The sequence below is a fragment of the Neophocaena asiaeorientalis genome, unplaced genomic scaffold (genome assembly GCF_003031525.2).
Source record: "Neophocaena asiaeorientalis asiaeorientalis breed wild unplaced genomic scaffold, Neophocaena_asiaeorientalis_V1.1 scaffold40, whole genome shotgun sequence".
In the NCBI taxonomy this organism is placed as follows: domain Eukaryota; kingdom Metazoa; phylum Chordata; class Mammalia; order Artiodactyla; family Phocoenidae; genus Neophocaena; species Neophocaena asiaeorientalis.
The window spans coordinates 10,667,003-10,689,738 of NW_020185335.1; the positions used below are offsets into that span (position 1 = coordinate 10,667,003).

At 45.4% G+C, this 22,736-nt stretch overlaps 1 protein-coding gene across 1 annotated transcript in view; it reads left to right on the forward strand.

Annotated features, from left to right (window-relative positions):
- CDH13 (cadherin 13) overlaps positions 1–22,736 on the forward strand; it is a 991,194-nt gene that overhangs the window by 525,135 nt on the left and 443,323 nt on the right. The window contains exon 5 of the mRNA XM_024735819.1: positions 1,886–2,038. Coding sequence (XP_024591587.1) covers positions 1,886–2,038 — 153 coding nt within the window. The remainder of the gene's footprint in view (positions 1–1,885; positions 2,039–22,736) is intronic.

Genomic DNA, 22,736 nt, shown 5'->3' on the forward strand with positions numbered 1-22,736 from the left:
CAGCTCTGATTTATTGAGCCCCTTCTATGTGCCAGGAAGGGTACTTTGCACACAGTATCTCAACAAACTCTCAGCAACCCTGGGAAATAAGTGTCATTATCCCTATTTTATAGATAAGGAAATTGAGAGCCAAAGAGGCAAAGAATCACATTCAAGGTCACAGGACTGATCGTCGGCCAAGCTAGGATTGAGACATATGTTTGTCTAATCAGTGGAGGTCCTCGTTAAACAGATATTGGCGTTGTTCCCTGCAGTATGCCGGGCACTTTGCTAGTCATGGGACTCAGCGGTGAGCCCGATATGCTGAGGCTGTTGACCTCATGGAGCTTCCAAGCAGTGGGGCTAATGTCAGTTGGATTCAGTTGAGTCAAGCAGTGACTAAAAATTCTTTTCATCAGAAGATACCACATACCTTATTTTTAGTCTTGCTTTGGATGATATTTTCTGTTAATTAAAAAAAAATGCAAACAGAGGTAACTGGTGTTTAATCAAAATTCTCAATGTATTTTAATAAAGAATATTTTAAATCGGAAAAAAACTGTACTGCCCTATGGGCTGTGTCATGCTCTTACTCCACTGGTCCTGGCAGAGGAGGCTTGCCATGAGGCTCACGCTGCCTTAGGCACCACTGCCACCTGGTGGCACACGTCAGAATTGCAGGCATGGCGCCCACAGAAATGCCACCACCACACCTCTTCCTGATTCCACCAGAAGGCACATTTCTGGTTCAGCCACCTAAATCCTCCAGGCTCAGTTGACTATTTTCCAATAGGTGCCTGTTTACTTGTAAATTGATGACAGCCAGATCAGTATTAGCTTTCTTTTATCTGTGGTTCTCAATGTCTATTGTGTTAGTGACCTTTATAGTGTTATAATCAAATTAATGTCTTCAGGTATTGATGATAAAGTGATATTAAATATACATGAAGGCTTGTTGGAACTCTAGAACTAACCTTTGCAAATTATGATTTTCTCTTTAGTTGGATACTTTCAGATGACATCAAAACTTGCCCCCTAATTACCTCTCAACCTCACCGCTCCTCAAACCATTCTGGAATTTTCGAGGCTCTCTAACCTGCCTGCTGCCTGTCTATGCTGTTCCCTCTGCCTGGAACGGCCTTCCTATATCTTTACCTTTTGAATTTATTCTTTAAATGTCAGATCAAGGCTGACCACCTATAGGGAATTCTCTTAAAGTGAATGCAGCAATGATGGTGTTGCATAGCAGTGCCCCTAAGGAGATGGAAGATGGCTTCTGAATCCCATCCTTGTTTCTTTAGTAACTGTGACCGTGGCAAGCTTGTGTAATCTCCCTGAGTCTCATTGATTTCATTCATTAAGTATGAATAATAATGTTCCCTGCCCCCAGCATTGTTGTCAGAGTTTTTTAAAGTGTGTGTAAAATTCCTTCTCAGCACCATGCCTAGTACCTGGTAGCAACAAGGGCATAGGTGGTGCTGTTGATGACTACATACATGTAGATACCTAGAACCCTGATTAATGCCTGCCCAGTATAGGACTGTCAAATGTTTTCCATTGCTTATTTGGTCTTACTTGCAGAAAAAAAGCCTGTTTCTTGGGAGTTAAAAATAATATAAATGTCCAACCTTGAACTTCATGAAGTTACTTCCCTCTTAGATTCATCAATATACGTCACCCCAGGGCTGGTAAGCTTCCCCGGCTGAAAGCCACAAAGATTTGCATATTAGGATGAAAGGTGTTAAATAATGATGCTATTTTTGGTGATGCTGCTTTAGTCACGTTCATCGAACACCTCTGCATTGGCATCTGTGATTAGTGGATTGGTCACTGAGGTGTGTTTGTACTGTGCTTTCTCTGTGTTTTCCAGCCAGAGTCTTAAATGTCGCTCTGTTTCTCTGACCAGGTAGTCGACAGTGACAGACCGGAAGGGTCCAAGTTCCGGCTCACTGGAAAGGGAGTGGATCAAGAGCCTAAAGGAATTTTCAGAATCAATGAGAACACAGGTAGCGTCTCCGTGACACGGAACTTGGACAGAGAAACGATCGCTACCTATCAAGTGAGTACTCCTACCCCCACCCAGTGCCTACCCCACATGCAGAGATGTGCCTTTCAAAGACTGCTTCCCTCCCACTGAGCTCATCATTTCTGTGCTTCATCAAACCCGGGGCTGTGCGGCTTTAAGTGTGTCTCTGTGGAAGCCAAGTGGCATTGAACCCTGACACAGCAGCAGTGGGGGCCCCTATCTCATCAACAGAGCCCCCCAGGTCTGCGCGAGACTTTGGGCACTAAAAACCAAGAAGAGGGACCCTGGGGGGATCTCAGAGGAGGTCAGAAACCTTACATTAACATTGGCTTTCCAGAAACCAGCTTGATAATGAAGAGCTGTAAAAAGTATAAAACCTTGGACCTGATCATTCTACTTCTAGAAAGCCATCTTAAGGAAATAGGGAGGAATTTAGTTAGGTTTTTGTACAATGATGATATAGCAGGACACGATCCTTAAAATGGAAACAGTTGCTAAATATTCAGCAATATATAATGGTTAAATTATGGCACAATTTTGCAAGGAAGTTTTCTACAATCATTTAAAATATTTTTGAAGAAGTTCTAGTTATATATAAGGGAGATTTTCAAGATATTGAATGGAAACAGGCACACCAACACATATGGTATCCTCATTACAGATGGAGTATTTACACATATCATGATGGGTATGTTTGTGAAGAAGCATGATAGAGGAAAAATCAAAGTGTTGGTGGTTGTATTTGGTGTTGTTGATTTTTTTTTCTGATTTTTCTATAATGTACTTGCTTCTCTTTTACATGGAGAAACAAAAGGCTATTTGTAAAAGGATAGTTTCAGAAGTTGACACCTGTTCAAGATTCAGAGACCAAAGTAGTTGCACACAGATATTGGGGTGAGCATTAAATCTCATATAGGCTCCAGGTCTGTCCTATCCCCTCTCTACGACACCCCCAAGAGTCCCATCTCACAGCCTCTGTTAAGGACCCAAGCCTCTTGAGGGCAGTAAGCTCATTTTTCAAGAAATGGGACAAGATTCCCAGCCATTTTCGGGGAAAGCCCTCTGTGGGATGCAGCACACTGAGCTGGAAGCAGGCACTCGGGAACAAGGCCCAGTCAACAGAGTTTGCTTTCCATCACCATTGCCCGTCACATGCGCGTTTCCCTGGATTGGGCTCTGGGGGGTGGCGGCCAGTTTCTAGGAGTGGACTTGGCATCTCTGGTTTTCTTCGTCAAGACACCGTGTAAGAACATCCCAATCCCACTTCAACAAAATTACTTCCTCTTCCCTAAAAAAACCTCCATATTCTTCCTTTTCTGCAGACAGAGGGTGGAGGGACATTGCATTGGAAAGTCAAGTGCTCTGGCTGGGAAATGGGTACCCCGGGTCTAGCCTCCTCTGTCACCATGCGATACTGACCTTGGGAAGACCCAGTAAGCACTGGTCCTCAGGATTCCACCCATAAAATGCACATAACACTTGCCTAGCTACCAGCTGGATTGCTGTGAGTTTCCAGTGAGGAGAAGATAGAAGAGGGCATTAGAGGCATTAAAATACTAGACCAATACAGGGCAGTGGGTGAGGAAAGGCCCATCCAGCCTCACGCTGAACGGTGTGTTCCAGGGTCCCAGGTCCTGGGAGGACCTCCCTCTCAGGAACTTTGCCAAAAGGCGGATGCTGTGAGCATCTGCAGGGGGTGCCATCTGAGGGTGACCAGTGTGCATCCTCAGCGAGCCCCCGGCAGGGAATCTGGCTGCTGTAGAAATTGAACGCCGGCACCCTCAGAAGTTCCCAGGTCCAGCTGGGCTTGACGGTGACCACAGGTGACCTGGCAGCCGTCAGTGTCCAGGTGCTGTGGATAAGCCAGCTGCAGAGCATGGGTAGGTGCCCTCTACTTTTTCCCTGCCTGTGATAGGAATATCTCTTAATTTTCAGACACAAGGAACCAAAGATACGACACATTTCATAATTTCATAGCATGGTGATTCAGACCTCTGGGGTTAGCAAATCGCCATTCAAGTCTCAGCCCTGCCGTTTACTGTGCTGTTTTTATCTTGGGCGACCCACTTACCCTCTCTGAGGATTTTTGATTCTCCTCCACAAAGTGGGGATAGTACCAGCATCTCTAAGGACTGTATAAAATGAAATAAAATTATTTTTGCAAATTCTTAGCACAATGCCCAGCACCTAGTGAGCATTCAGTAAATCAGAGCTGCTCTTATTCATTTTTTTGCTGAAAAAGATTTAAAATTTTGGGTTAAGTTCCACAAGTTTTTAACATCAGTTTCCTACCTTCAACCGTGAGAAGGTTGACATCTACCACAGACTCAATGGTTTTTCCTTCTATCCTGACAGGAACTGAACTTCATAGCATTTGCCGCCCCTCTTTTAAGTAAAGAGAGAGATTCCTGGAGGAAGCTGAGCTCTAGAATTACCTAGGAAATTAAGAGGGTACAAGATAAAGAATAAAGGAGCAGAAGTCTTCTTGGGAGTGTTCTGTAGCCTGGAAATAGGACTAGCGTGAATCAGAGAAACTGGAAAAAACTGGCTGCCAGGAGTGAGAACTGGTAAATGAGACGCTGAGAGATGCCTTTTTGGGGTGACTCCGTAGGAGCTATTTTAAGAGCTGAACAAGAGTTTGGATACATGCATGGCTAATTGGTCCCCTCTGATGTTTGTGGGACCCAAAGGTGGTTTAAAACTTCATCACCCTTTTGGGAGTCCTTCCACATTCAGAGAGAGATTTCTGGGCTCCATAAACCAGGGCCCACCTCAGAGTGAACATTCTCCTTAGATGGCAATGACCTTGATCTCCAGGGACCGTGAGGGGAAGATGCCTTGGGGCGGTTACAGCGGGAAGAACTCAAACACCAACATTCAGGGACGCACAGGGAGTGGGAGTGAGGAGAAGGTGGCCTTTGGTCCATCAGGTGGTTTGGTTTTGATGTTGCCAAAGATGCCAGTCAGAGATTTTCTTTGAGGAGGATTTTTGATTCATGAAGTGTCCCTTTCCTCTGGCTTCCGAAAGCTGAATGCAGGGCTGTCAGGTACAGCTGTGCAGGGATTTTACTGCCCAAGGGGGATGGCTGAGGGATGAGAAAGGCCTCATCCAGCCCCCAGTTTACTCACCAAAAGCTGCACTGCAGTTCAGGGCTGTGTCCACAGGGAGAGGGCGGCCCCTTTCTAATGCTCACAAAGGTATCAGAGGGCAGGGTTGAGTAGAAAACCCCATGATTTTAAAATTTTTAATTTGGGTCACTTTTATTTTTATGTAAATGATAATAGTGATTAATATCAACGGCTCTGGGGTCAGAAAATTGTTGTTCAAGTCTCAGCACTGCTGCTTACTGAGCTGTGTGATCTTGGGCAGCCCACTTACCCTCTCTGATCTTGTGATTCTCATCCATAAAATAGGGGTAGTACTAGCACCTTTAATGCTTGTATTGAGTTGGCCGAAAAGTTCATTTGGGTTTTTCCATAAGGTGTTACAGAAAACCCCGAACGAACTTTTTGGCCAGTCCACTAAAAGATGAAATGACTAGTTTTTGCTAACTGATAGTTGCTAAACAGCTAGTAAAATAGAGTCTGGTCTGTAGCATACAGCATCTCATATTTTTCCTGAAAGTGAGGCCATGTAGTATGTAGCAGTTACAAACATAATTTTGCATGTAGCCATGCTGGCTGAATTAAAAGTACGGCTTTTATGGACTAGCTATGGGAACTTGGGCAGGGTATCTGCCTTGATTTTATCATCTGTGACATGGGGACAATAATAATACTGATCTCATAGGATTTAATGGACTGAATGAGTTAATGCGTGTCAAGCGTTTGGAACAGTACCAGGAACATGGTAAGCCCCTTACAGTCTCATCACATGAGTGGGAATTAGTGAGGGGAAAGGCAAAGGAGGTAAACGAAAACTGGTGGTGGCCCAGCCTTCCCATCTCAAGCATGAACTTCTCTTAAGTAATCGTGAGTTTATTTGTGGTTTCATAATGTGCTCCGTAGCAATTCGATTGATTCATCAATTCATTCATTCTTAATATATTTGATTGAGGACCTGCAGGATGAGGAATGTAATGGGAAATGAGACCCACCAGGTTCCCTGCCCTCACGGAGCTTTCATTTTAATGCCTAGGCTTTGTTTCAAAATAAACGGATTTAAGTTCCTCGCCACTGTGTACAGGTGACATGCCAGGGAGTTGTGCCGTGTTCGTTGTTCGTCTTGGTTTACCCCTGGCGCAGGGCCACATGTGCCCAGTGGAGAGGCTCCTGGGGCTTGGTGGGAATACAGTGTCTGAAAGGAGTACCAGGGCTACAGCAGCCAAACGGCGGCCTGGCCTGAGACACTCTTCACCAGCCTCGCGAGGACCCAGTTTCTAATGCCGGGTCCCCCACGCCTCTCGCTCTTCAATTTAGTCTTTTTCCTGTTTTCTTCGTGTCCCTGCTGAGGAAGGTCCCTACCTATTACTCTCTGTTTGGTTCTGCTATTTCTGGATTTAATGAGAACTGGGTTCCTGCCTTCTCAATATACTTTGGGCAGAAGAAAGTTGCAAATCCACTTCATTTCAAGCACCTATTTAGAAATGATGTACTGTCTTAGTGCAGTTAGATCCATCTTGTCCCTGGTGGGCATTGTGGTTGGTTGCAGATCTGCTTCTTCAAAGAGCAGAAGCCTGGGTCTCCAATTCCTGCATTTTACTTTCCCCTCTTGCAAGTTTAAAAAGCAGAGAGCACGTGGGTGAATTTTGTTGTTGTTTATTTTAAAGGTAAGTGCTCTTCACATGCAAGTTCATGCTATGGTGCTAGCATTTTCCAAATCCAGCAAGAAAGCATTGTGAACTAAGCCTCAGAGATTTGCACGAAAAGAAATAGTCTGAGATGAATTTGTCCTTGAGCCCCTGAATGTGTATCATCATTAAACTTACTGTTTATTGAGCTCTACATGGCTGATGTTGTGCTAAACAAGTCATATACATTGTCTTACTTAATCCATTTCACACAAGAGACTTCAGAAGTAGGTGTTAACACCATTTTATAGACAAGCAAATAACTGTTAAATAACTTTTTCAAGGTCTCCCAGCTGGTATGCGTTGAATCTGGGATCCATATCTGTTTCTCTCCACCTCTAAAGCCCTGAATTTTCAATTACTAAGAAACACTTCTTCCTGTTTTACCTCCAACTAGACTCTGATGTCTAATCTGCAAATTCCTAGGCCTCTTTCCCAGGAACTCCACTTATTGGAAGGGGATTTGACTTGCTGGATGATCTGTTTCTTCTTAAATATTGTGTTTTTTCAAGGCCCACGGCCACCTGCCCACTCTCCCTGCTGCAGCCCCCAAAGGGCTTCTCATGCTTCTGACCCGAAGTGGCACCTGGCAAAATAATTTAGCTCTTGCAGTATTGGAAGCTGACATATTAATGCAAAGCCTCCTGAAATATTACTCATTATTATGCATTTTGCCAGCGTTTGAGTGATTTGTGAACTCTTCACTGGAATAAAGTACTGTAAATGATTCATGAATGACCAAGTTTATGAAATTCTGTAAAAATATTAGCAGGTGGTAATGATTCACTCACACTGTGACTATAATCTGCTGGCTGCAAATTTGTCAATATGGGAGGACAGGAGTGGAGGGGGAGACAGAGTCTCTTAGGCGGGTGAGGGGTTGGAGTTGGGCCCAGCAGGGGGTGAGAGGTGAAACAGGAAACAGGACCTTGGTAGTGGGCAGGTGTCACGGGCAGGATACCTTTGCCCTGCTCCATTGTCCACCGTGGGAGACGCACCAAGCACTGGGGATGTCACAGTTGGATGGGACAAGAGGGGAGCGCTTGGAAAGAGAACAAGGACTGACATTTACTGAGCACCTATTAAATCCCCAAGAACTCTCTAGACCTCCACATTCACAAGCTTTATTATCTTGTCCTTACTGACGTGTTAGCTGAGGGCCAAAGTGGTTCCCAAGATATATTATTGTTTAATGTGGATGTTAACATTTATTGAACACTTACAATGTGCCAGGGCTCCGTGCTAGATCCCTAAGTGATGATCTCATTTAACGTTTATAAAGGTGAGCTTGATGCGGTTATCGTTCTCAATTATAGAACTGGTAAAGGGAACCATCTGTGTTCTTGGTCTTAGAACTCGAGTAGGATTTCACTGTGTCCTTCTGAAAATGCGCCCACATTTTCTGGGATACAACTTGCTCTCCTTTGAGCCAATTTCTGGATAAGTTTTGACTTTATGGCTAAGAGTATTACTGTGAATTTGGAATACACCAGACAGGCAAAGGGTATCTATCCTTGCTCCTGTGTTTCCCTTCATTGGTGGCTCCGCCCCAATGCTAACACGTATGACAGTTTAGCAGAAAGTACATTGAGATGAAAAATGCTGCTGTCACGTGGAGCTATGTGTATCATCATGCTATCATCATGCTAGCAATCATAAGGCAGTTGGGAGGCGCAGATTTACTCAGACCAGAGGGTTATAACGACGTCCGTGTTGTACGTGGATGACGCACACATTACCTTGATAGAATTGTGCTGCCCTTAATAATACTCGTCCTAGGAAATCCCCCTTCAGCCCTCAGTTTTGGGGACAAGCTAATTCTTTCTTCATCCTCCAGTCTGATCTTCCCCATGGCTGTCTTTCTTAGTTGTGATTCCTCCAACTAACGTGCAAAGAAAAGGGTTTATTGCAGGGTACAGATGGTTTATAGAATTGCCAAAGAGACCCAACAACCTGGTTTACATGTAAAACGACCAGAAACAGGGGTGCCACAGGAAATACCCAGCCATATATGATAAGATTCTAGTGCAAGGGTTCTCAACCTCAGTACTACTGACACTTAGGGCTGGATAATGCTTCGTTATGGCGGCTGGCCTTGGGCATCACAGGGTGTTTAGAAGTGCACCTGGCCTCTAGCCACTAGATGCCAATAGTATCCCCCAGTCCCAGTCATGACAATCATCCAGATACTGCCAGTTGTCCCATGGAGGCAAAATTGCCCCCAGCTGAGAACCACTGTTCTAGAGGGGTCATCATCACTGCCACCTCCTCCTGTCACCCTGCTCCTACGATGCTCAGAGCTGGGTGGTAGCGACTCTGCCTTGCCTGCCCTGAAATGCTGGGTGAGTCTGATCCCATGCTTTCCGGAACCTCGAATCCCCAAAGCAGAGCCACTGCCTATGTGTCTCACTTCCCTCACCGAGTCTCATGATGAGATGTGTTCAGGGAAGACCCTGTATCATACAAAGGACTCCAGCTGAGCTAGCAAGGGACCTGGGGCAGGGGCTGTCACCTTCAGGGTCAGCCACGCCATCTGGGATATACCTTGCTCTGGATGAGTTATACGGTACAGTTTATTGCAGGTGAGAGGCGGTCAGTGATGAGGGTGGCTAGCCGAGAGCCAGTGACCAGTCCTTGCCTGGAGAGCGTGGCTTCACCCCTATGATCTCGTCTCAACATTTTGGTCCTGTCGATCAATAAGACATATGGCCTAGGAAAGCGTCCTAACTGGGAGGAGACAGAGGACTTGGGTTAAAAGTTTAGGCTTTGGAATCAGACCTACTGAGGGTAGACAGACCCTGCTTACAGAGGAACCATATGAAATTGCCATTTTTATAGTTGAAAAAAGGGTGAATAGCGGCCATTTCATGGTTTGTCCTGATACTGTATCACCTTTGGCAAGTTATTTTCTTCTCGACCTGTTTTCTCATCTTTAGAATGAGGGTGAGGCTGCAGGATCATCTCCCCGTGGTGCTGTAGGTGGTGAGCGGGCTGTGTAAGAATGGCGCTCCACACGACCGCTTACTTAGCGTTCCAGAACTGGAAGCCATCACTTCATGTACCAGTTTCATAGTTGAAGCTCCCTGCAGGGGAAATAAAGGTGAAGCAGGTGCTAGGCATCCAGCGAGCAGTTCAGTGGTTGAATGTCAGTAACACCGTGTGTTTCGTCCGGAGAAGGCAGTCATCCAAATGGGCAGTTTTCAAAGCTCGGCCCCCCAGGCCAGCAGCAGCGTCTGGGAATGTGTTAGAAATGCAAATTCTCAGGCCCCACATTGGGCCTAACGAGCCCTGCAGGTGGTTCTGATGCTGGCAGGCGTTTGAGAACCCCAGGTCTGAATGCACTAAGTGTTAACTTCAGGGCCGCGGGCTTGTTCATTAATTTGCCTCAGGGGATGTGGCCTCTGAGCCATTTCGATAACAGTGCTGCTGGGGTCTAGGTTTGTGCCTGGAAGGTGCTTATTTCCCTAGGTGCCCTGGCACGCCACGTGAAAGGCCTCTCAATCCGATCCATACTCTTCAAATCTGCCTTTGTTTTTGTTTCGTTAATGGCTCCTGAGAGCCAGGCAAATTTGTCCCAAGCTTCTTTGCTCTTTCTCCTCTAGACTCTGGATGACTGTTAAATAGCATGTTACTGAGTCTTTGCTTATTTCTCAGACCAACCTTTTAGGCCAGAGATGAAAGTGTCTTCAGAAGATTTGAGCCAGTTCAGGCAAAAATAATTCCGGATAGGAAGAAGCTGGCCCTGGGCTCAGCAGAGCCAGCTTTTCTGCCATCTTAGATCTGTAACCTTGAGTAAGTTATTTGTGGTTCTCAAACTTTTCTGCACTTCAAAAAAATCACCTGGGGAGCTTTTAAAACCCCTAATGCCCAAGCTGTACTCCAAACCAATTAGATCAGAATGTGTTGGAGTGGGACCAGACCTCAGTCCATTGATGAAACTCTCAGGTGTTTCCACTGTGAAGCCAAGTTTGAGAACCACTGAGTTAATATAATTCATTGATGCCCCAGTGTATTCATCACTAGGATTGGGGTTAATGACACCGACCAGGTGGATTTGTTGTGAACGTCAAATGAGATATACAGGTAGGAGTTCCTAACACACAGTAGCAGAGAACCAAAGATATTATCTCCCCTCAGCCAACCGCTTCACTCAGTGACTCTCTGAAACAAACTCCTTTCTGATGTCTCTTTTGAGACAAGCACTTAAAAAACTGAAATGCAGAGAAACGCAATTTGATAAATAAGTAAACGGATTGTTTTCTGACTCACTTTAGAAAAAATTAATTCAGGAATTGCTCCCAGCCTCTCCCCGCGCCAGTACCTCCAAGCATCTCCGTCTGACTCTTTCCCGATTGGCTCTTCATGTTTCCAAGCGCTTCATTTTGCAACCTGGGCTTATCTGCCAGGTGCAGCTGGTGAAAGTGAGGCATGAAGAGGTTAAACGACACCGCTGCAGCAGCCACATACGTGGATTAGACCACCAAGTTGCTCCCGACTGATTACTTATTTGGTCCACTAAGCAAAGCTGCTTCCCCACTCCGGGCTATGGAAACATATTTTCTAAACTTCATTAGCACAAACTCCTCAGAAGAGGTTCAACTTGAGTCTTGGCAGGTGGGAGAACCCCACATTCCTCCTCAACTTTCTCCTCCCCTCGCCTCCCAGGCACCCGGCCCACAGTCTGGACCTACCAAACGTTCATGGCATGAATAAATGTGTGATGATCAATTTTTCTTTTTTGTGTGTGTTTTTTTGTTTTAGTTATCTAACTATAACCAAATCTTTTTCCTCGTAGCTTTTTTTCAAATGACTTGGCGGCTTTTTTTTTGCCCAAGGTGCTGAAGAACCACACAGTATCAGGACCGCAAGAGCCTTTAGACCCATTTTATCTCACCTGCTGAATTTATAAGTAAGAGCAAGTTCAATAATTGACAAATGGTTTTGACCCTCAGTACTGAAACAAAAATGCTGCTGCGATTTTGTTGTCCTTCCAAAGCAGGCGCGGTGGCCACCCCTGCGGGACTAGACCCTGCAAACACAGATAAGACGCCCGTTCTGGCTTCCACCCCCCACTCTCCATCTATTTGCATCATCAGCAGGCATCCGGGGCTGGTTTCGGGTTTTTTCACATTTTGTAGAAATGAGCTGGTTGCGGGGGGAAGGAAGGAGGGGTTTGTCGGGAGCCGGGAGGAAGAGTGGGGAGGAGCCGAAGAGAAGGTGAAGACGGGCTGTCCTCCTCCTCTGGCCCCTTAAGGTGAGCTTGACACTTCGGGGTTAGAGGGCAGAAAATGATGGAAATTATTTTTTTTATGAGATACTTTGCAAAATTGGAGGACCAGAAGCTAATTAAACCAATGGCAAAAGATCGGGTAAGATTCCAGGTTCAAGCACTACAGCTGTGAGGCCAAGTGACACAGGATGACAGTTCTAAAGCAGGCCATCCCCCTGCCTAGAGACTCCTGCAGCACCTTGGCACGGAAAGGCTCAGTAACTAGGGGGTGGATCACCATGGCGAAGCTCCCTCGAGTGGCCCAGATGAAGGAGGAAGAAGCTGACACTGATCAGGGGGCACTTGTGAAGTCAGCTTTGGGTTTCCCAGGACGTACCTGGAGTGATGTTGTGATGGGGGCTAAGTTCCCTTTGAGCAGGTGGAAACCCAGAGTCCCGTGATGGGGAATAAGTGCACAAGTAACCCATGTCCTCACTGAGTCTGCGGAGCTACCGACCTCCAGGTCACCCACCTCAGTTCTGGCCAGCCCCCTGCTTAAAGTTTAATTGAAACAGACTGCATCAATTAGAGATTGGAAATGGAGTGAATCTGTGAGCAAAATCCCGGGATACAAAGAGTGTGGAAGAGCCTGCTCTTCTGCCAGCTGAGCCTTCTCTTCCAGCCAAGGGAAGTGTATGAAAGTGGACAGCACTTATGGAGAGGCGACCTGGGACTGCCAAAAGGTTGTGCGCACACGAAGGCCAGCATGCACTCAGCAGCCCCGTCAAGCATATTTCAGATCAACTACAAGATTTATTGACTCAGCCGACATCGATGGGATGCCTAACTCATGCCAGCCATGGGTTCAAGTTACTGGGGATAGAGCAGCAAATCACCAGCAAGTTTCTGCTTCATGGAACTCTGTCAATATACAGACATTAGCGGGTATGTAACACATCAGGTGGTTATACATGCTGGGAATAAAAATGGAGCAGATTAAAGATGCAGAGAGTGATGGAAGCAGCTGCGTGGTCCAGGCAGGCCTCACCTGGAGTTGACATTTGCAGGGAGGCCTGATGGAAGGTCCGAGGGCAAGAATGCTGTCGTTCCCTCTCAGGTATCCTTGACATCAGGGGTTCTCATCCAGGGTGACTGTGCCCCACCAGGGGACATCTGGCAATGCCTGGAGACATTTTTGGTTGCCCCAACTTGGTGCTACTGGCATCTAGTGGGTCGAGGTGGGAGATGTTACTCAGCCTCTTAGAAGGCACAGGACAGACCCCATGTGTCATGCTTTGCAGGCACCAGCATGGGGCTGGCCTCTTAGAGGATCTGGTTTGTTCACTGAAATATTCATCAGGCTTGAATAGACAAGAGGTCTGTTCATTTGTGGGGCACAGCGGCACGGGATACTGTCCCTGTCCTTATAAAGCTCTTGGTCTAGTTGGGGATGATGATTTGTAACAAGATACCTACACCACCATGGGACAAGGGCAGGGCCAGGGACAACCTTACAGAGCGTGGCCATCAAAGCAAGTGATGAAGAATGAGGAGGAGTGTTAGCCAGGGGACAGGAGGGGGCAGGGCAGGAGAGTGTTCCGGAGAGAGGGGGCAAAAGAGCCTAAGCTGCTCTGGAGAAGTGGGACAGTGACTCCTGAGGGAAATAGGAAATGGACTTGACTAGCGAGGAAGGGGGGACCGAATGCCAAGGAATGAGCTTAGATGTAATAGCCCTTGGTGACGGGCAGACGTTAGAGTATTTCAGGCTGAAGAGTGACACGATCAGATTTGAATTTTGCCCAGACCGCTCTGCTTGCCAGTGGAGGACAGTGAGAGACAGCGAGTCCTGTCCCTGAGTCTCTGAAGCCAGAGTGGCACAAATCAGATAAATGACGTCCTCTCCAGGAAGACCTGCGTGGTGAATTCAAACTCATGGTGAAGACATTAAATAATACCTTTGGGTGAAATAAGTAGCAAGAATTGGGGGACCTGGTCCCACCAGGGCTTGCAGAGTAGGGTAAGGAGCTTGGATTTTATTCTAAGGAAGCCTAGGAGGGCTTTAAGCAAGGGAGTGACATCCAATTTGCATTCCAGGAGGATAAGATTTATTCGAGAAAGTCAACAATAACATTCAAATTGCCATGAAATAGAAATTAATTCAAAAATGCATTCATTTGTTGAGAACCCACTACCTAGCAGGCACTGGGAGAGAGAGATAAAAGATAAACCCTGCCTTCCCGGAGCTCAGCCTTCAAGTTCCCTTCTAGACAGTAAACCAGAAAACCTCTCCTTATTCTAAATCCATGAGTGGAGGGGTGGGGAATGCTTTATGCATTTGCCTGGTCCTTCCCATTTCGTTTGGCTCAATCTCCAGGCCAAGAGAGCATTCCCTGTTAAAATTCCAAGCTTTTAGTTCTTTCTTCTTTGTGAGTTTATCAGTGGGCTATCTCAAAATTGTTTATTAAACGCAGTTGGCTGGAGCTGTTAGCTGTTGATTTGTTTGATTGGCAGCTGTTTCAGGATCATTATTATGAAGAAGGCTTATCTTGTTCTTGCAATAAGGCGTTAATGTGGCAAAAGATCATTTCCATATTAATTTTCTTTCTTCTGAAGGTATGGATATGTGCATAATGGACTCCTTTAAGCAAAGTCCATGTTTCTGGTACCATGTTGGAAAGATGACATGCTTGCTAAAGGAGCTTGATTGTGTTCTGTCATTTGTAGATGCTCATTCCCTGCCTGCAGCTGGGGTCAGACTGAGCCTTGGTCAGTGTGCCAGACCAGGCACTCCAAAGGTGGCATCCTCATTAAATGATGGCTTAGCAGGTCAAACATTAATGGATCCAAGACTAGGTTGACGATGTTTGACAGTGAGAAGTCGGGAGGAGAGCCCTGTGTCCTTCCAAAGTGGATCATACCCTCCTGGCTTAGGGTGCGCATTGAGTCAATGGCTAACACCTGGGGGACGGCACAGGTAAAGGTGGTAGACCCAAGGTAGAGGTCTTCAGCAGCTGGTCATAAAGGCTCAGAAACCTGGGGGACTGGCATTTCACAATTTGTAATGCATTTTCTATTCCTTTTGAGTTTTGTTTTGTTTTGTTTTTGTTTTAACATCTTTCTTGGAGTACAATTGCTTTACAATGGTGTGTTAGTTTCTGCTGTATAACAAAGTGAATCAGCTATATGTATACATGTATCCCCATATCTCCTCCCTCTTGTGTCTCCCTCCCACCCTCCCTATCCCACCCCTCTAGGTGGTCACAAAGCACCAAGCTGATCTCCCCGTGCGGTGCAGCTGCTTCCCACTAGCTATCTATTTTTCATTTGGTAGTATATATAAGTCCATGCCACTCTCTCACTTCATCCCAGCTTAGCCTCCCCCCTCCCCATGTCCTCAAGTCCATTCTCTATGTCTGCGTCTTTATTCCTGTCCTGCCCCTGGGTTCTTCAGAACCTTTTTTTTTTTTTTAGATTCCATATATATGCGTTAGCATACGGTATTTGTTTTTCTCTTTCTGACTTACTTCACTCTGTTTGACAGACTCTAGGTCCATCCACCTCACTACAGATAACTCAATTTCATTCCTTTTTATAGGCTGAGTAATATTCCATTGTATATACGTGCCACATCTTCTTCATCCATTCCTCTGTTGATGGACACTCAGGTTGCTTCCATGTTCCGGCTGGAGAAAAGGGAGTCCTTTTGAGTTTTTAATGCAGAGCCTAATCCTGAACTCTACGTCACCTTAGTTCCTGTTTAGTGTTTCTTACTTTCTTTTATGTGAGGCTCTCTGTTAATTACCAGAAGTATTTAGTCTCTGCCCGCCTACAGAAAAAGTTTGATGACCTCTGAACTAGATGGGCCGTCATGGCCCTTAGGAATTGGCAGCTCCATAGTCCTTTGACAACCTGAGAGCAGTTTTTGAGACCATAGTCAGTCCTGAAAGGGAGCTTATACATTTCCCTTTTCTGGAGATTTCCAAGGAAAGGCTAAATTTGTGGGGGTGCTGTCAGGCTCAGAGGTGAACTAACTCCACTGAGACAGGCTCCCCAGAGGCATTTTCATGGAGATGCAGCGAACCCCACTTCTAGATCAAGGGCAGGGGCTGCCTGAGTATGTCTGCACTCTGCTTCCTGAATAAATTAAATAGTGGTTGGAAAAGGCTTTGCAAAGGGAGGATGACCATGCAGATGCTGTGTATAAGAGGAAGCTTATCCTTGCTTCCCTTTCCCGGCAAGTTTCCCTTGGGAGCAGCGCATTGCTCGGGGGCTCGAGGCAGGCTGGGGCTGTCCAGCCCGTGGGCTGCACCTGAGGCCAACTCTTACTCTCTAAGTAGTAGAATAAGCACCACCACGGTGATGCTGAGACTGTCGCTTTGGGGGTTCACTCTGCCCTCACTACCCTGGCATTGACTCAATGTGTTAGGTAACCAGTGTTAGTTTTCTGTTTCTGCCATAACAAATGATCACAAGCTTGGTGGCTTAAAACAACACAGATCTGTTACCTTCCAGTTCTTGAGGTGAGAAGTCAAATAGGGGTCTCCCTGGGCTAAAATTAAGGTGTCAGCAGGAAGGGCTGGTTCCTTCTGGAGCCTCTAGGGGAGTCGGTTTCCTTGCCTTTTCCAGCTTCGAGAGGCCCTGGCCTTCCTTGGCCTGTGGCCTCTTCCTCCGTCTTCACAGCTGGCAATGGTGAGGTGAGTCCGCGCCCACTGTTTTCCCTCCCCTTCCCTCTCCCACTTGTAAGGACCCTGTGACCACATTGGGTCCACCTGGATTATCCAGAAAAATCTTATTCTAAATTCAGCTGATAGGAAGTAAAGGCAAAGAGCAGGTTAGGAATCAATCCAAGGTCACACAGCTGGTAAGTGATAGATGATCTCACGTTTGGCCCCAGCTACTGTCACTCTAGAACCTGGGGACAGAGGGCATAGCCGGTAGTGTGAGCACAGGGCTCCCCTCTTTTGCTGGCTGTAGATCGGGTGATAACAGGAGGGAGAGGTCACTCACAGCCGACCCTCAGTGGCACCCCTGTGATTCCCTTTCTTAAGGTCGGAGGCAGATTGTCGTTTCTCTGATGTGTTTTCCTACCAGAACTTAAATGTTCCAGCTTCTTTCACGCTTTGCTCGTTTCCCTTCTTGAAGTATCATCTTGATGCTGTTTGAGGATCATTTTCTTCAGAATAAGTGAGGAACAAGGAACAGTTGGACACTTGGTTTTTGTGTGCGCCTGAAGCGGCCTCGGGCTCAGAGCTGCTTTGGCTCTATCCCTTAGCACGAGGTGCTGCTCTGAGGCCTTCTTTTCCGCAGGCGAGGCAGGGGCAGTGGCTGGAGTGTTAATTCCTCAGCCTCAGGAGGCAGGTCCCTCGCACCTGGTCTTGACCCCAGGCTAGCCTTCGCCACAGGGGAAAGCGCCCTGGTGTTGGACCCAGTCAGCTCCGAGTCCAGGTTCCTGCCCCAGTGCAACCCACACAACGTGGCGACAGCCAAGCTCCACCTCACACTGTGTCCAGCTCAGATGAAGCCCCTTTCTTCAAAGTGAACTGTCCCCTAGCACACTAGGGGTTTGAGAGTGAACAAAACACATCTGCTGCTCCCTCAGGAACCTTGAAGGAAGAGACTGTTTTTGTGCATTTTTCACTTGGAGAAGCGAAGTCTTAGGGAAGTGTCAGGAAGCAGGTCACACAACCAGTAGGTGACACAGTCAGGTGACAGACCCACTTCTTTCCCATCCAGAGTCCAGGCTCCACACACTGTCACACAGCATTTAAATGCTGGGTTTGCTCACTGTAAACCAGTGGTTCTCATTTAGGACTCCTATTGGCCCCCAGGGGACAGTTGGCCATGTTGGGAGACATTTTTGGTTAATACAACTGGGGGAGGGGTGCTACTGGCATCTCGGCGGTAGTGACCAGGAATGCCACTAACCATCCTACAATTCACGGGACAGTCCTCACCACAAAGGATGATGCAGCCCCAAATGCCATAATAGCACGCTGGGAAACTCTGGTGTAAAATGAGAATAGGAAAACCTACCCTATAGGGTTGCTGTGAGCTTTGAAAGTGGTAACGTATGTGCTCAAACATGGTGAATCTTCTGTCTACCAAGTCGTCTTTTCACCAACCAGACTTCATTTTAGCCGGAATCTTGATATGCTGGGGGCTCCACCTGTCCAGAGATCCCCCCTTAATTCTGAGAAGCAACCAGTAATAGGGTTCTAGAAGAACTCACCAGTGCTCAATTTTAATTCTGCATGGTGTTTTAATTTTTATTTTTCCTCATTGTGGAAGACAAATTCCATTTCCTTACTCCTGAGGGAAAACTAATTCCAGCAAAGACCATTTGTCTTTGGTACCTTAAGATCTAGATAATTTACTGCAAGTTTATTTTTATTGACAATTATGTAGATATTATTCAGAAACACAATTTCCAACTATACAGCACATTTAAGCAGATTATATTTTAACTGCTAATACATACACTGAGGATATATGCTGGAATGTGCATTTCTTAAGGATACCTTTTTTTTTATGACTCTCTGCCTTTGAGATCCTCAAACTTGTGTGCTACGAAGTGCTGAAAGATTAAGATATTTTCCAAATGAAAATTGTGTTATTATAAGTTACGAGTTGTTACCATTCGGCTGCAATTCAAACTCATGACACTTTATATAGCCTATATGATTAATTCAGAAATAATTTGCATTTAAATGCGTTTAAGATATTTAACTTGTGATTCAAAATGTACCTATTTTAAGCCTGGTAGAAACACTCCAGTCTCTAAAGTGTGTTGACAGCCCCCCCATTACATAGACCTAAGAAGGATTCAGATATTAATATAGACTAGCTTTTTCAAACTGTTTGTGTAAAACAGAAGAACTGAGAGATGGCCGGAAGACACACACACACACACACACACACACACACACACATACACATTCACTCACACACACATACTCACTCAAAAGGGAGTTCTGTGCTCCCTTGGGAACAGTTGGGAAACATTGAAAGTTTGAGAAACATTGAAAACTGTAATTGCTTCTTTGAAGTTCACAGTGCACCTTTGACACAGTATAGACATTTAGAAGGCCTGCAGTTGAGAACTTATTTAAGCCAGCATATTCCGCACCTTTAAAAACTAAACCTCATAACAATGTTCTCCTGTAAGAACTATTAAGCATTATAGAAATCACACTGTGGTTAATGTTTCATGAGAAAAAATTTAAGTAATGAGACCAGAAAGAAATGGTCAGGGTGGAAATGCCTGATGGATGCCAACATGCCTTCCTGAGATGCCACGTGTTCTGCCATCCTTGGAAAAACAATTCTGGCGACAATTTGGCATCAACGTTCTCCATTAACATCGTGGAAACTAGGCTTCTCCCCCTTCCTGTTGTTTTAGCTAATCAGGAGGTAAGGGAGTCCATGAACTGAGGGATGGATAAACCAATGTTGGTCATCCATTCAGTGGGCTATTACTAGCCATAAAAATGGAATGCAGTACTGATACATGGTACAATGTGGATGAACCTCGGAAACATACTGCTGAGGGAAAGAAGCCAGACATACTGCATTGATAGAAAATGTCTAGAAGAGGTAAATCACAGAAATAGAAAGCTGATTACTGGTGACAGCTCATGAGTACTGGGGTTTCCTTTCAGGATGATGAAAATGTTCTGGAACTAGATAATAATGGTGATTGCACAACACTGTGAATGCACTGAATGCCATTGAATTGGTCAGTTTAAAATGACTGATTGTATATTATGTGAATTTGACCTCAGTTTCTTTTTTTTTTTTAAATAATGGGAAATAAAAAATGGTGAGGAAGGCAAAAGTGAGAGGACAGGAAAACCCAGGTGTTAATACCAGGAGGGAGAGGGCAGGGCAGAAAGAAATGGAGAAAATCAAGGGGGGATGTCCTGCACATTCTCAAAGGCAGCCTGGGCACCTTGTCCATAGCTGACAATAATTTGAAGAAATTACAGCCCTAGGAGATAGATGTTGAGTACACACGAGTGGCCATTGAGAGAAAGAAGAGCAGCATCTGCCCAGCTCAGCAGAGAGCTGACCAGCAGCCCAGACCATGGTGATGTTTTAATGATCGGAGCCTGGTGACGCACAAGTGTCTTTGCTCCCAAGGTGGAAGCAATGACCATGAAACTAACTAAGCTGGACTTTCAGGGCCCTTTCCTTATTGTGGCCCCTTCCGAAGCCCTGTTCCCAGTGTTGTGTTGTGATTGCGTGCTCTTCTGCTTAGAGGAACCCCACCCCCGCCAACTGCATGATTTTCATCTTCTTCACAACCTGAATCAGTCTCTGTGACCATAGCCTAATGGAGCCAGGCTGAGGAACAGTTGCATTTCTATTTGAACATGGTCAACGCTCACATTCATTAATGCCTGCTAAAAGGCAGGCACCTTATATATCGGAGGACTAGACGAGTGTGGTCCAGTAGAACTTTTTGCAGCGATGGAAGTGTTCTCTACCTATGCTGCCCGATATGGTAGCCACATAGATGGTTGTCTAATACAGTGACTATTGAGCACTGGAACTATGGCCAGTACAACTATGAAACTGATTTTTTTTCTTCTGTTTTAGTTAGTCTTAATTTAAATAACCACTTGGCTGATGGCTGTGGTATTGGAAAGTGCAGATCTGGGAAGTAGGGTGGGCGGAAGTGCTATCTTTAGCATCACACAGGTCTTTGGATATTAGTTTTACCTGTCACTAGCTATGTAATTTGAGGCAAGTTGCTTAATCTGTAAGGCTTGGTTTTCTCATCTATAAAAAGGTAGAAATGAGAGGACTTACTTGCTGAAACTGCTGGATGAAATGAGATATTGCCTGTTAAGTGCACAGGACTGGGCAACTAATAAGTGCTTCCCTAAACATTATTTGTGCCTTTTGATACTGGTAGTTCATCTATGCTTTACACAGTGGTGTCTTGAATAAATGAGGGTTAGAGAGGTGAAATAACTATGCTCAGAGTCATATAACCAGAAGGCAGAGAGAGGAGTGGGATTTTATTACCATGTGTTCCGATGTCAAAGTCCATAGTCTTACTGTTGCCCTGTGCTTCCTCCCCTTGGAAGCCTGGTTACCAGGTTCATCTCCATCTGGAGAATGAGATGGGGACTGAGGAATGGGTCTTGTTTTTCCCTGTAAGCTGCTGCATTAAGTATGAGCTGCTCTGTTGTTTGTTGAGAGCAGATCTCTTGGAGGGGTTGAAATCCTAGGGAAAAAACATGAATGTGTGAGTGAGTGTCTATCTCCACAGTGATCTTTGTTTCATGGCCAGGTTGGTTGTAGCCGAGTAGCAGGCTAGACTAGCAGAGAAGACCCTGGTTTCTGTCATCTCGGCCACCTAAAGCTTCTGGTTGAGCCAGATTTTTCAGACACACTATTTATTCAACCAGTCTTTTTAAAAAAATCTTTATTTACATTTATTCTTGATAAAGAAGTATCATTACAATACTAGCTTTATTATTGAAGAAATATTTGTCTGAAAAGTGTATCTTTTATAGAAAGCCATCTTGGGTGATGCTTTCAGGGACTTATGAAAGATGTACAGGTCTAGAATTTAGTTTGTTGGTTGCAAGACTGTTGTTTTCTTTTTTAAACTTTGCAACTATACTCCAATTAAAAAAAAGAAAAAGAAACCAGTAGTTTAGTTCTGCACAAATGTTTTATAACACTCAACTATTCCCAAAATGATCAATAATGACATTTTCTATTCAGTAAAGGAAACTAAACATGAAGAAAATGATTCCAAAGTTATTCAACGGATCTTGATTCATGTTTTTAGACCTTGAACATCCCCTTTTGAATGCTTTTTCATCATGCTATATAAATTGCCTCTAAGTCCTAGAAAACTAGGTCTGGCATAGAGGCAAGACAGTCTTCTTTCATTGCAACTTTGCTTGTAAAGAGCATATGCACCCCGCTGTCCACACCTCAGAGCTAAGAGTAAATTTGGGTTTGGAGTGAATTACTTTCAGATCTGAGAGATGAATCAGCCATTGCAAAATGACCTGTGTGTGCTCTTACTCGCATCTCGGTTGCGTTCTCAGGAAAGCTTAAGGAGCTAGAATCAGTGCTGGTCTAGGGCTAAGGCTTCCCTTCCTACTCTAAACACAGTACCTGCCTTGTTTTCCTGGCTCTTTAACAGCCCTGCCCATGTCATTCTTAAGAGAAATAGAGTAAGGTTTCATTAACGAGAGAGATCAGTGGTAGTTCAGTTATAAATTATCACTGCAGAGGGAGAGCAGCAGGGTTAGCTCCTTGAGTTGGAAATAAAAAAGATGGAAGGGGAAATGAAGTTAGCGCTTCACTGCCTGGATGCTTTGCCATGGATGCCAGAGAAGAGAGAGGAGAACCCTTTCTAAACACAGATGATATACCAAAGGCAATTAATATTTTGTAACCTGCAAAAGATACACTTGCCACGTTAAGATTCACAGACCTCTCTCCAATGCCATGACCCCAGCATGGTCGTATTTTGTGATCCATCAAGCTGGGGGCATCACGCTGGCTAACTCACAACTGCATGGAACTGTAAGCCTCCCCCAAAGGTTCTGGGGCTCCCAGCGCGTCAAGAAGGCAGGACAGTGTGGCATCATTCTGGTCAGTCTACACTCTGTGACTGACCTGCTTATTCTGAAGTGTACTTGTCTTTTCCACCTGCCCCACACATTCAGTTATTCACACATTCATTAATTCAACAGATGATTAC